The 15973-nt window shown below is 41.8% G+C and overlaps 1 protein-coding gene across 3 annotated transcripts in view; it reads right to left on the reverse strand.

Annotated features, from left to right (window-relative positions):
- LOC117269085 (voltage-dependent T-type calcium channel subunit alpha-1I) overlaps positions 1 to 15973 on the reverse strand; it is a 141432-nt gene that overhangs the window by 105642 nt on the left and 19817 nt on the right. For all 3 annotated transcript variants that reach the window (XM_033645943.2, XM_033645940.2, XM_078161154.1), the window contains exons 3-4: positions 13748 to 13845; positions 3685 to 3844 (exon numbers count right to left, since the gene is read on the reverse strand). In XM_033645943.2, the coding sequence (XP_033501834.1) occupies positions 3685 to 3844; positions 13748 to 13845 (258 nt within the window). The remainder of the gene's footprint in view (positions 1 to 3684; positions 3845 to 13747; positions 13846 to 15973) is intronic.

The raw sequence follows: 15973 nt of genomic DNA on the forward strand, positions 1-15973 counted from the left end.
GAGAGTGGCTTAGAAACCACGCATTGATTGATTATAGCATACAGGTATGCCCTGAGGCACACTGAGTTTGCACTGACTGACAGGACAGCGGAGTTTATGAAGGACACCTGAAACTAAGATCAGAAATCACCATGAAAGAAACTAGAAGGGCACTTGGAGAGCTCAGACTTCCGCCAAGGCCAAATGCCGTATCTCAAAATGTTAACGAAAGTGAAAAATAATTTGTGCATCTGCTCTGTGATTCCAATTCCCTCCAACATTTAATAGGTTCTTCCTTGGCCCGCACTCCACCCTTCAGCTAAATTTCATGAAAATCGGGCCAGTAGTTTTTCCGTAATCCTGCCGACAAACACACAAAGCGAACCAAAAACATAATCTCCTTGGTGCAGGTAAAAATGTTGAGGAAGGTTGTCAGTGGCATTTAAATTGATGATTTACTAATGGTGCTAGAGTGAAGGAGGGGATGAAGACTTGGAGACAGAAAGAGAGAAAGAAAGAAAGAAAGAAAGAAAGAAAGAAAGAAAAAGAGAAGGAACCCTGTCAGAGTAGTGGAGCATGAATGAAGGCTGTTGCCTCCCTGCCTGTGACTTGGCACTGCACAGCATGGCACAGCGAAACCTGGCATCACACTGAGAACACACCTGCCAATGAGAGAGCGAGACAGAGGGAAGGATCAAGGCTACATAGTAGCACAGAAAAGAGACAGTTTCCAGCAATCGTATGAATTGAGACTCCAGGACAGTTGTGAGGGGAAGATTGCACGGCAGAAAGGACGATGCACCACATAAAAAATATATAGAAACCGAGACCAAGGCGGAGGAACAGAGCCCACATGTTTGATCTTGCTTTGGGAGAACATGGAACAAACTTCCCTTTACAATAAATATGGCTTTTGAAGGGCCACTAGTGGAAGATGTGCTTTGAAATGTGGCAGCTTAAAGGTGTGTGTGTCTTCACAATAACTCACCCATTTATTGCAGGAATAAATAAGGATTGGAGGTAATGGAAAGGGACCACATATAGATAGGATACTGAGAGGGGAACCAGCTTGTCTGATAGGAGACTTTGTTAAAATAATAAAAGAATACACCACAAAGGCACGAATAAGGTAGAATAAGCTTTCAAAAAGATTGATAGAGATCAAAAGAGGGAGGTTGTAAAATGGCAAAGTGAATGCTGCACTCGACCACGACACTTAGCCCTCTCTATTATAACCCCTCAGAGCGCTAACGTTAGCCCTTTATTTAGCATAATAGCCCTCAAGCGCTAACTCAGCACGACCTGTCTAATTAAGCACTCAAGCACCCTCACAAACCTGCATAATATGTTAGTACAATGCTTTAAAATAATATGCAAAAATAATAGTTCGATTAAATAATAAGCAACAATCTGCAGCGCAGTCTACCGGAAAGAAAATGGTGTTTAAAGCTGGACTAAAACATTGTAGTTGTCCACTGACCCTGCTGATTAAAAGTTTTGCTTTACTAAATGTAGGAAAGTTAAAGTGGAGTCCGTAGCTCTGCTAATCATGACACACCCCCTTTAGCCCAGTGAACATAAATGCAGAAAACACTGGTTGAAGTAGCATCATAAAGCGGTTACTGTAGAGGTTGTTACGGTTAATGTTGCCTTTCAAGTTTAAGGTGAGGACAGAGCAGGCAGGCAGTACTGTGCCAGCTGGCGGACACGTGTCCTCTTTCATCTGACTATAGGATCTGTCATTAGTAAACGCTGGGTCAGCATAACCGGAGACAGTGCATGGAGGCGCAGAGTAGTATACACGGCTTATATACATACTAGAACACGCACATCAGAGGTGTGTGCCTTTCTAGCGAGCTGATGCCAGCATAAAAAAAGGAAACTGAGAGAATGACATGAAACCAAGCACTCCTGAATACTGGTGAATGTCACTCACACACAGCCACAGTAGGTGATGCTGTCATGCGGGGTCATGAATATGGAGGCATGCAGCTGGAATCTAATCAAGTTCTTAGTTGCAAACTGTGTAAAACTGAGCTGTTACTGTTGCTTTGAAGCATGAGAGACAGAGATGGAAGGAGGGATAGGAAGAAATGCTGATAGAGTTATGCAAAGCATACAGCATATGTATAGTCTTGTACAAAATGCATGTGAAAGGGGAAGCTATCAGATATAAATATATGCCCATACACAGCATACGAGGGGTTTTGAGCCTAACCTAGAAAATGGGAAGCTAGGCAAGCCAAATGATATCTTTCTATAATCTACCGTCTTTCCCTGTTATCATTAGCCATGTTCATGTTTCAAACATTTGCAGATTCTTTAAGTGAATAATGGTCAGTGATTTGTTGAAAATGGAGAAAATGGAGTATTGTGCAGTGATCAAATATCTTCATCTCAAAGGAATGCCACCATCTGAAATCCACCAAGATATGCTCAATACTTTACATGACAACGGCCCTTCATATGCCAAACGCTGGGTACAAGAATCCAAGCGTGGCAGGGAGAGTTTTGAAGATGAGCTGAGGTCTGGGAGACCACCAACTGCCACCACCAAAGAAAACCTTGGCCTTGCCCTGGACGTGATCATGCAAGATTGCCGATTGTCAACATTGTCAAGTAGCAGACAGGTTGGGCTTCTCACAGCAGCGAGCAGATCATTTTCTGAAGAATGAGCTTGGCTTCTCAAAAGTTTCCAAGGGGCATTCGGCGCACCGTGTCAACAAACAATTCAGAGGGTGATGCGGACAGTTTTCTTGCTTGATTCATTACTATGGACGAGTGCTGGGCCCACCACGATCAGCCTGAAACAAAAGAACAGTCAAAGCAATGGAAGCATGCACCATCTCCCACGCTAAAGTAGGCCAAGTTCATGCCTTCAGCCAGGAAGGTGATGGCATCAGTTTTTTGGGATTCCCAAGGTTTAGTGCTAATTGATTTCCTTAAAAAGGGGTCACACCATCAGCGGAGACTGTTACTCTGACCTATCGAAACACCTCAGAGAGAAAATCCGAGAAAAGTAGGGCCAGGAATGCTGACCAGAGGACTCCTCTGACAATCCATCATGACATCCATGACTGTGGGTTCTAACTTCTTCCTCATCCACCCTATTCACCAGACTTGGCCGCCTCATACTTTCACATGTTCCCCAACTTGAACAAAGCTTCAGCTGGCAAACATTTTGCCGACAACAATGACGTCATGGAAGCTGTGGAGGAGTTCTTAGGGCCCCATCCTGAAGCGTTCCTTTCCACTGGGATAAAGGCACTTCAGGACTGCTTGGGCAAGTGTGTTGCTCTTGAGGGGGGTCATGTTGAAAAATAAAAGCACTGAAAAATCAGTATCTTGTTTTGTTTCCTTGAGGCTCAAAACTTTTCAGTCACCCTCGTATGTTTAATCTTGTTCAAAATGCATGTGAAAGGGGAAACTTTCAAAAACGAATTGTCCATGTTATAATATACACAGATTCATAACTGTAATATGGCTTTTCAATTTAACAAGTATGACACAATGAAAGGGAGAAGAATAGGAAGCATATAGGTCAGGTTTGAGGGGAGGGTCACATTCTCTCTACAACACCATAACCTTCACATTATGGTTCATCAACTTAATTTTTAGACACAAACACAGTGGCACAATACACACACAAGCACACACACACACACACACACACACACACACACTGATCTACAGTGTTTAACTCACAGGGTGAAGTTCTCCTCCAGGTAGCAGCGGTTCCTCAGTAGCCCCGCCCACAGCTGCACGCCGATGATGCCAAAGATGAAGAAGACGAAGAAGCAGAGCAGCAGCACGTTGCCAAGCATGGGCAGAGTGTCTAGCAGCAGGTTCACCAGGATACGCATACCTGTGTGTTTCAACAGTTGAATCAATCAGTGATAGATCATCAAAGGCTTACACCATCAATAAGGAAATACAATATTTGCATATAGATTGCTTTGTTGCACAGCTTCTCAACATAACTCAATTACAGGGAATTCTAGTAAAGCTATGTCAATTTGAGAGCTAAGGAGGTGCATACTGACATACTTTGGTTCTAATTTCACTGGTAATATTACAGTTTTAATGTGTTATGTATCTGTGTAAGCATGTATTAAGTGACCAATTGCTCTTCAAATAGACTGGGTGTCCTTTTCCTTAAGGAGACAAACATACAGCTTTAATTTGTTGGGAACAAGCCCCCTCGGTGGCACCACTGCATAGGAAGGTGGTCAGGGTGGATGCTGGGCACAGGCCTTTGAGAACAAGGGTTTGGATCCTAGGGCTGCCTCCTAATTGTCGACCAAACGATAGTCGACCAGAAAGATTATTAGTCTACAAAATTTCATTGGTCGCTTAGTCTCAGAAAATAAAAGAAAAAAGAAAAATGTGAAACTCTATTAGGAGCTGCACCTTATCAAAATAAATCCAAACCTTTATGACTGGACAATGTGGGAATTTAATTTGAAAGGACAGACACAGGAAGTGGCCACACTCAGCAGTCAGACAGGAGTCACGTTACAAACCAATCACAGCTGACAGATATCTAAAAGTTGATCATGTTAGTGCAGGGCTACCCAGAGCTTTACATCTGTCTCAGCGCCTGACCTCGTGTTTTCAAGGCAATAAAAGACAGCCCCTAATTTCCAGGGCTGGTACCTGCAGTTATTCCACAGGCTAGTTAATAACATGTCGGGCAGGAAATCCAAAGTGTGGGATCATTTTGAGAAGGTGAAGGACGAACCCAAGGTGATATGTAAACCCATCTTCATTGGTCGACTACAAACATGACGTATCCTCTGAAACATGGAAGTAGCTACATGCCCATTAGCCCACAGCGTCATTAACAGGCGGCTTGCTCAGTGTGTGACGTGCACTTGTAGATAAAATATAGGCCTATATTAATGAAGGTTCATTAGTACGGTTTTGTATTTCTCTGTAATGTAGCACAGTGTTAACAATGTTACTGATACTATTCTTTCTCACACCTTCAACTCAAACCATTGTGTTGCCCCGCCCGAAATTTATCATTTAATAATCAAATTAATATTGTAAACATGTGGGCGACTAGTCGACTAATGGCCATAAATGATGACTATTGGTCGACTAGGAAAATTCTTGGTCGGGGGCAGGCCTATTGGATCCTAAATACAGCATGTGGTAAGGTTTGGGCAATGAAAACGCTTATGGGAAGGTAACTGTAAAAATCATGATTTTGGTTCAATATTGAAACAGGTACAAGTTCAAATCAGTCTTGACTTTTTCCATTTCACCAAGACATTGTTCCCTAGTTCTCTCATTTGCTTAGACATGACCATAGAAGGCATCAAACATGCTCTAGTAGGGGATATCATCAGGAGAAAAGGTGAATACACTGCACCTTCTCAGATACATTTATTAAAAATGTTTCCTCAATATGTTGCTAAGAAGTGTAATTCTAATGGTATTACTTTCCCTTTAAAACACATTTGCTGTTGCAATTACGTTGTAATTAAACAGAAATCCCAGGGGACAGATTAGTGTAAAAGCATTCCCCACATTTTTGCGTATATGTGTGAGACAGCCACAACAGCTACTAACTACAGTCCACCCCACTAACAAACAAACAAACGTAATCAGGCTACATGCAGTCTCATTCATGATTAGATGAACCCTAATTGCAGAAATACAAGCGTGTCCCCTGTCGAACAATGATGACCTCATCCACTGTGGAAGTGCCCGCCCTGCAGTGATGACATATTGAGATGTGAATAGTGGAACATAATGACGGATGATTGGACTAAAAGACAGAGAGACTGAGAGGTGAAACCCAGTGATGAGATCACAGCAACCCCGAGCTGACACCTGAGAGAGGTGTGTGTTTTGGTGTCACTATGAGTGTGACTATGTGTGTGTGTTTGAGTGCCACACTGGGATTCGTGAATAACAACTCAACAGTAGGTTAATGTGTCATAAACACAACAGTGCATCTACAGAAACAACAGACTGAATGACAGGAGAGAAGCTGAGACAGACAGAGAGTGATGATGATGATGTACTGTATACACCTTGACAGTATTTACTAGAATGCAAACACCTTAACTTGATGCACTACACACAACAGCATGTTAACAAAAAGACTAGAGGCAAAAAATTAATGTCCTCCCTATTCTTTAATAGCTAATCAATGCTATCACTGATTATGTTCCCATTACAATGTGTGTGCTCATGTTTAGAGGCCTATTCATTAAGTCAACATACAGTGTGTGTGTGTGTGTGTGTGTGTGTGTGTGTGTGTGTAGAATTAATTGATTTTCAGTAATTTAATGGAAACGCACAGGCCTGCATGAGCAGTGCTCGTGCATTGCGGAATCTCTTCCCTTTTACCTTCTGTGCTCATGTAAGCAGGTTAGAGCAGCCACGCTGCCTGTGTGAACCGGGTGATTCAGCTGCAGCTCATCTAAAGATTCAGAGTGTCACCTATTTTTTCCGCATGAGGTGTGAAGCTCGCAGCAAAAATAGACATTGAAATTATCTGTTGATAGTGACAATGGCATCATACAAGCAACATCCCACCTTTTACCTTAGTTTCTGTGTCTGTTATTGTGGAATATGTCACAAACACAAACAGAATATTTATTTTCAAAGATATACTATGTAGAATTTTCTTCTCAGTCATCACTTACATTAAAAGTGTGTGTGGTGGTGTATTTTTCAGCAGGGACTCTGACGTCTGCCTGTATTTTCTGAGTTCCCTTCTTATTTTCTGAGTTCGGGACATTTATGGCGCTCAGGTGAGGTCAAGGCTTTACAAAAAGGTAGCAACCAGGTGCACGACTGTAAGCAGCAGACCAGGGTGTCTACAGATATATATATATATATATATATATGTACAGTACAGGCCAAAAGTTTGGACACACCTTCTCATTCAATGCATTTTCTTTATTTTCATGACTATTTACATTGTAGATTCTCACTGAAGGCATCAAAACTATGAATGAACACATGTGGAGTTATGTACTTAACAAAAAAAGGTGAAATAACTGAAAACATGTTTTATATTCTAGTTTCTTCAAAATAGCCACCCTTTGCTCTGATTACTGCTTTGCACACTCTTGGCATTCTCTCCATGAGCTTCAAGAGGTAGTCACCTGAAATGGTTTTCCAACAGTCTTGAAGGAGTTCCCAGAGGTGTTTAGCACTTGTTGGCCCCTTTGCCTTCACTCTGCGGTCCAGCTCACCCCAAACCATCTCGATTGGGTTCAGGTCCGGTGACTGTGGAGGCCAGGTCATCTGCCGCAGCACTCCATCACTCTCCTTCTTGGTCAAATAGCCCTTACACAGCCTGGAGGTGTGTTTGGGGTCATTGTCCTGTTGAAAAATAAATGATCGTCCAACTAAACGCAAACCGGATGGGATGGCATGTCGCTGCAGGATGCTGTGGTAGCCATGCTGGTTCAGTGTGCCTTCAATTTTGAATAAATCCCCAACAGTGTCACCAGCAAAACACCCCCACACCATCACACCTCCTCCTCCATGCTTCACAGTGGGAACCAGGCATGTGGAATCCATCCGTTCACCTTTTCTGCGTCTCACAAAGACACGGCGGTTGGAACCAAAGATCTCAAATTTGGACTCATCAGACCAAAGCACAGATTTCCACTGGTCTAATGTCCATTCCTTGTGTTTCTTGGCCCAAACAAATCTCTTCTGCTTGTTGCCTCTCCTTAGCAGTGGTTTCCTAGCAGCTATTTGACCATGAAGGCCTGATTGGCGCAGTCTCCTCTTAACAGTTGTTCTAGAGATGGGTCTGCTGCTAGAACTCTGTGTGGCATTCATCTGGTCTCTGATCTGAGCTGCTGTTAACTTGCAATTTCTGAGGCTGGTGACTCGGATGAACTTATCCTCAGAAGCAGAGGTGACTCTTGGTCTTCCTTTCCTGGGTCGGTCCTCATGTGTGCCAGTTTCGTTGTAGCGCTTGATGGTTTTTGCGACTCCACTTGGGGACACATTTAAAGTTTTTGCAATTTTCCGGACTGACTGACCTTCATTTCTTAAAGTAATGATGGCCACTTGTTTTTCTTTAATTAGCTGATTGGTTCTTGCCATAATATGAATTTTAACAGTTGTCCAATAGGGCTGTCGGCTGTGTATTAACCTGACTTCTGCACAACACAACTGATGGTCCCAACCCCATTGATAAAGCAAGAAATTCCACTAATTAACCCTGATAAGGCACACCTGTGAAGTGGAAACCATTTCAGGTGACTACCTCTTGAAGCTCATGGAGAGAATGCCAAGAGTGTGCAAAGCAGTAATCAGAGCAAAGGGTGGCTATTTTGAAGAAACTAGAATATAAAACATGTTTTCAGTTATTTCACCTTTTTTTGTTAAGTACATAACTCCACATGTGTTCATTCATAGTTTTGATGCCTTCAGTGAGAATCTACAATGTAAATAGTCATGAAAATAAAGAAAACGCATTGAATGAGAAGGTGTGTCCAAACTTTTGGCCTGTACTGTATATATATATATATATATATATATATATATATATATCTGTATATAAGTTAAATTTAAGACTTTTTAATACCTTTTTAATACCACCAATACTCTTTCCATGTAAACACACTGATGTCAGTTCAAAATGAACAGAAAGAAAAAATGACAACAATTGGGTGAGTTTAAGTCAAATGTGTTTAATATAAAAAGAAAAAATAATTTTCATCACTGTCATAAATGCTATTTATTATTGCAATTCTTTGGTCTGTCCGATAATTGTCAACAGTCATTGGGCCTGTCAGGCTGGAGAAATTTTCGCGGTAATGTGACCGAAAATATTCAAGACCCATCGAATCACAATTTAAGACAATTTAAGACTTTTTAAGGCCTTGTATCAAGAAAACTTAATTTAAAACATTTTAAGACTGGACCTGTAGACACCCTAGCAGGCATCCAAGAGACACAGTTCCAGATGTACGCACATATAGCGAGGCGAAAAGCCAAACGTGAAACGTGAATCTGTGGTTAGCTTTTACTTTATTTTTGCTGAGGATGTTTACAAACGGTAACTGACAATCCTGCCTAGTATACCTTTAACACTTTCTGTTTCAAATTAAAGGCCCTCTGGATTTCTGTGAACAGAATCCTTCATCTATTAACACAAGGCTTTTACTGTAAAATATTAATGGCCATTATCAAAGGTAAACTCAGTGTCAAAGTTAGGGCTGGCAGGCAGCAACACCACCACAGTGGTAACACTGTCTGTGTGAACACAGCATGAGTGTGAGCCACAGCAGTTCAGCAAGGTAGCCGTCACGCACAGGTAGAGGAAGGCAGTGTAGCCTGGGTGTAAGAGTGGTCAAAGTGTAATATGCAGCATTTGCCAAATGATTTATTTCATTAAGATTCAAGTTGAATCCAGACTTTGACCGAGCTCTCTGCTAAGAAACAAGTTCTGAATGACACATTGACATCAAGTTAATGTGTCCATTTTGGATTAGAAAGTAATAAAGCAATGAAACAGAAATTTGGGCACATTTTATCTCAGGAACGCAGAAGAAAGACTTTTTTTTTTTATCTGGAGGTGAGTATGCACCCGTCCTCCTCTGGCTAATTTGTCTCCCTCCTGTGGTTAATTTGTCTCGTCAACTGGTATTAAATGGAGAGCAGCGGCGTCGCCGGTGTGTATGTGTCTCTGGTGGCGGCTGGAGGCGAGTCTAAATGTGTTTGTTCCCCAGGGTCCTTGTCATTAGGCCACTGTTCCATTAGGCCTAATTGGGTGAAGAGAGGGAGAGACAGATAGAGTGGGGGGGGGAGGGAGCGGAAGAATGAGACACAGCCTGAGGGTGTGCCGAAAAATAGGGAGTGCCAAAATAAGAAAGAAAGAAAGAAAGAAAGAAAGAAAGAAGAACAAGAAAGAGTACAGGGTACATGCAAACAAAATGCAAAAAGGAAAGCAAAAGAATCAACAGAGGAAAGAAACAGTATGGTGTCGCACAAATCTTTTTCGCAGCTCTTTATGCTTTACCTCCATTGTCTTATTCTCTCTTTCCTCCACTACCTGCCTCAACCCCTCTCTCTCCTGGTGACTGCACCAGTTCGCCAGCTCCTGCTGTTCCCAGATAAAGATGGATGCCTCCCTTTGCGCCACAACGGAAACACATTTACAGCTATCTGCCTGCGCTATTTACTGTACTAAACCCGGAGAGTTCTCCTCTCTTCACTTCCTCCTCCTAACACTAGCTTCCATAGTTTTCGTCATCTCCCCACTCCTGTTCTGTCTAGCATTCCTTCTACCTCACACCAATTTCACAAAGAAAAAAAGAAGTCAAACACAACAGCACTCACAAACAGAGACGCACACACAGCACGGGACTATTATCTGTCATTTCGTTGGAGGGTTACAAATTGAGGTGTGTGAGGGGTCAGGATGCGCTCGTGCTCCCCGTGTATCTGTGGGCAAAGTAACGATCCAACAAAACAGGGAACAAATAGCTTTATCCGCATGCTTCCTAACCCCTAATGGGGTCACTGATAGGGGACAAAATCCCGCACACTCATGCAGCTTACTGATCACGAGGTAAACAAGTAACGGTATGAATACATCACATGCACGCAGATGACAAACAAATATGCACAAGGGAAACTGAGTTGGCTCATGCACACACGTCTATAATACACACATATATGCATATGCAGCAGCCACTATGCATATGCTAACAAACCCATGTATCTGGAGATTCATGCCATGACGCATAATCATCTCGAGAATAGCAGATTTGTTTACAACTTGTCCCTGAAACACTGTGCCCACTCTACTGCACAAAATATCTCCTAATCAGGAACTTGAAGCATAATGCAGTTAACTTCCATATTCTCTGAGTGCTGCTGGTGTCTAAAATATTGGGCTGAGTGGAACAGCTCCAACCTGAAAGATAACTTGCCCTTCGGAATGTGTGGAAAATTTAAATCAATTCCGGCGCTGAGGACGGGCTGCTTTTTCAGGTAATTACACTAAATATGAAGAATCTCCTGTGATTGGGCTCTTCCACAGTGTGCAAAAATCAGTAGGAATCCACTCTAGGTAAAGGAAAAGCTATACTTTTGGATTTGTGTGCATGCGTTGGTCTCAAAGGTGTGTTTAAAAGGAATTTAAAGATTTTCAGAGGGAGGTGTTGAAAGCAGCAGAGAAGCAAAACAACAAGATATATAAGCAGAAAAGGTAAAATAATTGGCTGTGGAAAAAACAGATAGAAAAGCTTTGGATGTTGGCTTGTAGAAATAACACAAAGGAAGCAAAGCTTGTGGACAAAGTGTTGTAGCAGTCCACACCTGCAGTTTTCCAATGTGTGGCCACTAAGCATCTCACAATCAGGCTCGTCTCTCTGCCTCGCATGTAAAACTTTCTGATCACTAGAAAGGTTTCTTTTTGCTGCAGTGTCTGTCCCCGAGGCCCAAACTGAATTAGGCAACAGGGCTTTCATGCAATCAGCTCCATCTGCTGCGGACTCATTTCATGATTATTTGGAAGAGACCATCTCTCTCAGTGACTTTAAGATACAAAGGAAAAATTTTAAGTTTATGTGCTTTGTTCTTATCTGAACTGGCTTAAACCAAAAATGTTTCAGTCATTCAAAAAGACAAAGTGTGTGTCAAAACATTTGTCACTTACATAAAAAAAAGTCCAAACTCACATTAAGCATGCCGTTTTTTTTGATTAAAACGAGAATCTCTGACTTATCTCAAACTTCATTACCCACAATTAGCATTAGCTGCTAATGCTCAGCTCTCTGCTAAAGTGCTGGAACTAAGCGATGAGACCAGTCTGCACCTAGCTTGGGCTGGCTAATTGGTGCTTACAATGATTAAGAGCTCCCCGTTAGAGCAGCAGGACAAAGAAATCAATAGGAGTTAAAAAGTTTGGCCAAGAACTGAGTTTGAGATGAGAGGAACAGGGTTATGGTCACGGACTGATCAGTGGAGCAGCATTAATGGATGGTTTGTAAATCTGATAAAGCTGTGACTCAGGGCCTGAGCTGGCTGTGTGATTAAGCATAAGATGAATGTTTAATGATCCCCGTGGGGAACAGGTGGCACGCGGGTGCACAAAAAAAAGGAAAGCCAGAGATGTAATACATATACATGAGTTTTCATGAAGATGCGTTTGGGCTTTATTTGGACTGACAGATACACATGAGCACAGAGAAACACTACAAGAACAAGTCTTCCACCCGTATGACCACATACTTCATTTGTTCATACCCTCTAAGGAGCGTTTCCTAAATTAGTGCCCCCACAGGTTAGGTTAGTTTTAAGAACAGAATCTTGGTTGTTATCATGTTATATACATTCACCGGCCACTTTATTAGGTACGCATGTTCAACTGCTTGTTAAAGCAAACAGTTAATCAGCCAATGCATTTAGGCATGTAGACATGGTCAAGACGGCCTGCTGAAGTTCAAACCGAGCATCAGAATGAGGAAGAAAGGTGATTTAAGTGACTGTGAACGTGGCTGGTCTGAGTATTTCAGAAACTGCTGATCTACTGGGATTTTCACACACAACCATCTCTAGGGTTTACAGAGGATGGTCCCAAAAAGAGAAAATATCCACTGAGCAGCAGTTCTCTGGGTGAAAATGCCTTGTTGATGCCAGAGATCAGAGGTTTACTGACAGGAAGTGTGGAAGTTTTTGTACATGAATTACAATCTTGATATGGTTTATAAGGTGGCAGTACTGCAAGAATAGCTATTCTCCCTTGATAAAACTTAATAAATATGGTCTATACCTATGTAGCAAAACACAAAACTACAATTGTTAATGGCTGTTCCCATGCAATGTTTGTATGGTATCTCGCAGTCACGCACCTAAATTAGTACATATCCTACGTAATTACGAGCTGGTAATTTGCACATGACCCACACACATCGTAAGACTGCAATCACATGAACGATGCGCTGCAGGTCGAAAAGAAGGAAGCAGTCCGGAGTGGTCCAGTAAGGAGGCAGGATGGGGCAGTGGGTGTTCAAAAAACACAGGACTTTCCCCCAGGAGACTGGTGTTCAGAACTTTGAGTCATTTTAGGGTACATTGTCAGCATGTTTCTTTCCTAAATCTAACCTCTATAGCTATACGTAAGTACAGTATGAGTATTATATATATATTAAGTGATGTGTGTGAATTTTTGTAGGCTATCGTGCAAACCATTGCATGAGGATACCTTGTGTCTAAATAATTCTAAGTGAAGTAGTTGTAACTCCGAACATGTTTCCCCATTCTAAAGTGGCATCTTGGTCATAACTACGTCACTCGTGGTTCGACACTTTAATCCACATGGATCCCCCATTATAATGTTGCCTCCCCTTCACACTTAGTAAATCCACTGTAGCACAAAACTACTGCAATTAAAAGGCCCCTACAGTTTAAGGTCCATATTGAGCACATTAAGATTGTAATTCATGTACAACACCTTCCTTGCTTCCTATCAATAAGCAGTAATTATGAGGTTATTTAGAGAAAACTCCTAGCTAGCTGCCATATTGTTATAGATTATGGTCATGCAGAATAAGGTATTAACAAGGGCTTTATAATGACTTATAGAGAGCCAATATGCTATTTATATTAATGTCAATAAGCAACTAGTTAATGGTGAATATGTGTACCTTCAAATAAAGTGTTAATGTGTCATTTTTTTGGGAGGACAGTCTACAGAAAATACTCACATGAAAGCACACTTCGCCCACACTTTTGCACAAACAAATACACACACTGAAGCTTAAAATGTTCTTACTTGGCACTCTGTTGATCGCTTTAAGGGGCCGAAGGACCCGCACTGTCCGAATGGCCGACAGGTTGATGTTCTGCAGGTCCAGAGAGTACTCTACCATCCTGGATAAACAGACAGGGGGAGAAAGAAAAGACAAAGAAAAACAGAACATCATTTAACCTTTCTGTAGTTGCTTGGGTGAGCTGCCGCTTCGCAATATGACAAAAAAGGATTACCACAGTGGCCAGCTGGACCAGAGACCTCTACTCAACATCAATGGTCACTCTTTGATCCAGTCTCACCTGCCCCCCCCTCCCTCCCTCCCTCTCCCAGAGCTGTGTGAGCTTCAGCAGTGTGGGAAATGCACTGCAAAGAGCGTTGCAACACTCAAGAGAAAGTGGTGAGGGGGATAAAGTGACAAAGCATCAAAAGGGGAGAATAACATGAAAGGGAGGTGAGGGAGAGAAAGAGAGGTAGCGGGAAAAAGAGGGATTCATTCTATTCTAAGTGTTGCCTGCAGGATGTTGTGGCTCAGTCAGAGCCTGGCATCTGTTAGCAAGTCATTTCCACAGCATGGCTAAGCTGTTTGTGCCCCCAAACCCAAACCACTTTCACAGGAGAATGGCCACGCTTTGCCATGTGTGTATGTGTGTGTGAACGCAGTGTGTGTGTGTATGTTTGAATGTAGCACACTTACATTACATGACTGTTATCATCAAAACAGAGACAGTGGAAGTGAGTTTTACAGTATGTGTTTAAAATGAGAGTGAAAATGACACCGTGTGCGTTGTAGTGCAAATGGCGTATATTGTGTAATAGTTTTTAAGTGTGTCTGTGTGCAGAATCGATGTGCCCAGGGCTACAGTAGTGTTGGGACAGCATGATACCAACAGCAGCAGCAGCAGCGGCACCATCAGCTAATAACACCCAGAGCACATCCGCTGGCTCTCACAAAACAAGCCAAGCTCACTGTTTCTCTCACAGATAGACTTACAAACCATTCCATTTATAATAATGTGATACGTTATTCATCCCACAGGGAAGTTCTTTCTATTTGCCCCTTCGCCACAGCGCAGTATCTGCCCAGCTACTTGAGCAGGATTACTTGGTGTAACAAGAATTGGAAGGCAAACTAACAATTTATTCATACGTGATATATGTCTAAAATAAATCTATGGATGGAGCAGGATCACACTTTTGGGTGAGATGCTTACTGTTTTTGGACCAGTGGCAACAGCCTTATCTTTTTGTTCTTACTGTGAAGCTTACAAGCCCCACATTTGAAAGAATGCATCCTTACAAGAACGAAGAGGCACGTCGCAGATCAATTTTATTTACCCGCTGTAGAGGGAAGTACAGAAATGCCACACAGCAGCTTGATGAAAATGTCACAGTGTAGAGAAGAGCATAAGAGTTGTTTTGGGGCCGGGCTGATCGGGCTGGGCGCAGTGGTGTTATTACAACCTGTCTCAAACATTAAGGTATCTGTGGTCGCTCTAATGATTTCGTGTGAGCTGCTGAGAGACTGAACGGGAGGATAAAATGTCAAAAGGGAGTTTTGAAACAATTAAAACATACATGGAGTCCCTTTAGTGAGCTCAAGGGCACAGAAAGTGATTTTTTTATATAGCTTGATTAGGTTACAGGGTAAGAATGGGATGATAAATCATTTTATCACTGAATGTGGCAAAAAACACTCACAATGAGTTGATCATGGTGAATTTTCATTATGGTGTCCATTATATGAAAATAGACATAATGTAGATAAAACAGAACTGATTCACAAAAAACTGTAAATCATAAAATCAAGTAAGATTTTAGGAAGTCAGAGCTAGTTAAAGGCTGAAGTGAACCAATATGCTTTTAGCTTTCTTTTGAATATATTTAGCGAGCTAGCTTCCCTGATACCTATAGGTAGTGTGTTCCATAGCTTTGGGGCATAATATTATGTCCAGCAGCAACCAAACAGACTGCTGGGCAACAATCAATAAAACAAACTCTGCAAAAACAAGCTGCACATGCCAGCCTCAAAAAATGCAAATTATCTAAATCAAGCATTGGCATTTTCATAACATATTTTCATATGTTGAAAAGCCAGGCTTTTTAAGACTGTTTGATTTTTTTTTTACTAAAAAGATATATGACCTATCTATGATTCAATAAAATTGTTTCTCAAAAGAATACTTCACCCACAAAATGACCATTTGTGTATTAATAACCTTGAATTTGTGAGGAAAGTTTTATTTTTCT

This window comes from Epinephelus lanceolatus, chromosome 18 (assembly GCF_041903045.1).
Source record: "Epinephelus lanceolatus isolate andai-2023 chromosome 18, ASM4190304v1, whole genome shotgun sequence".
Taxonomy (NCBI): domain Eukaryota; kingdom Metazoa; phylum Chordata; class Actinopteri; order Perciformes; family Serranidae; genus Epinephelus; species Epinephelus lanceolatus.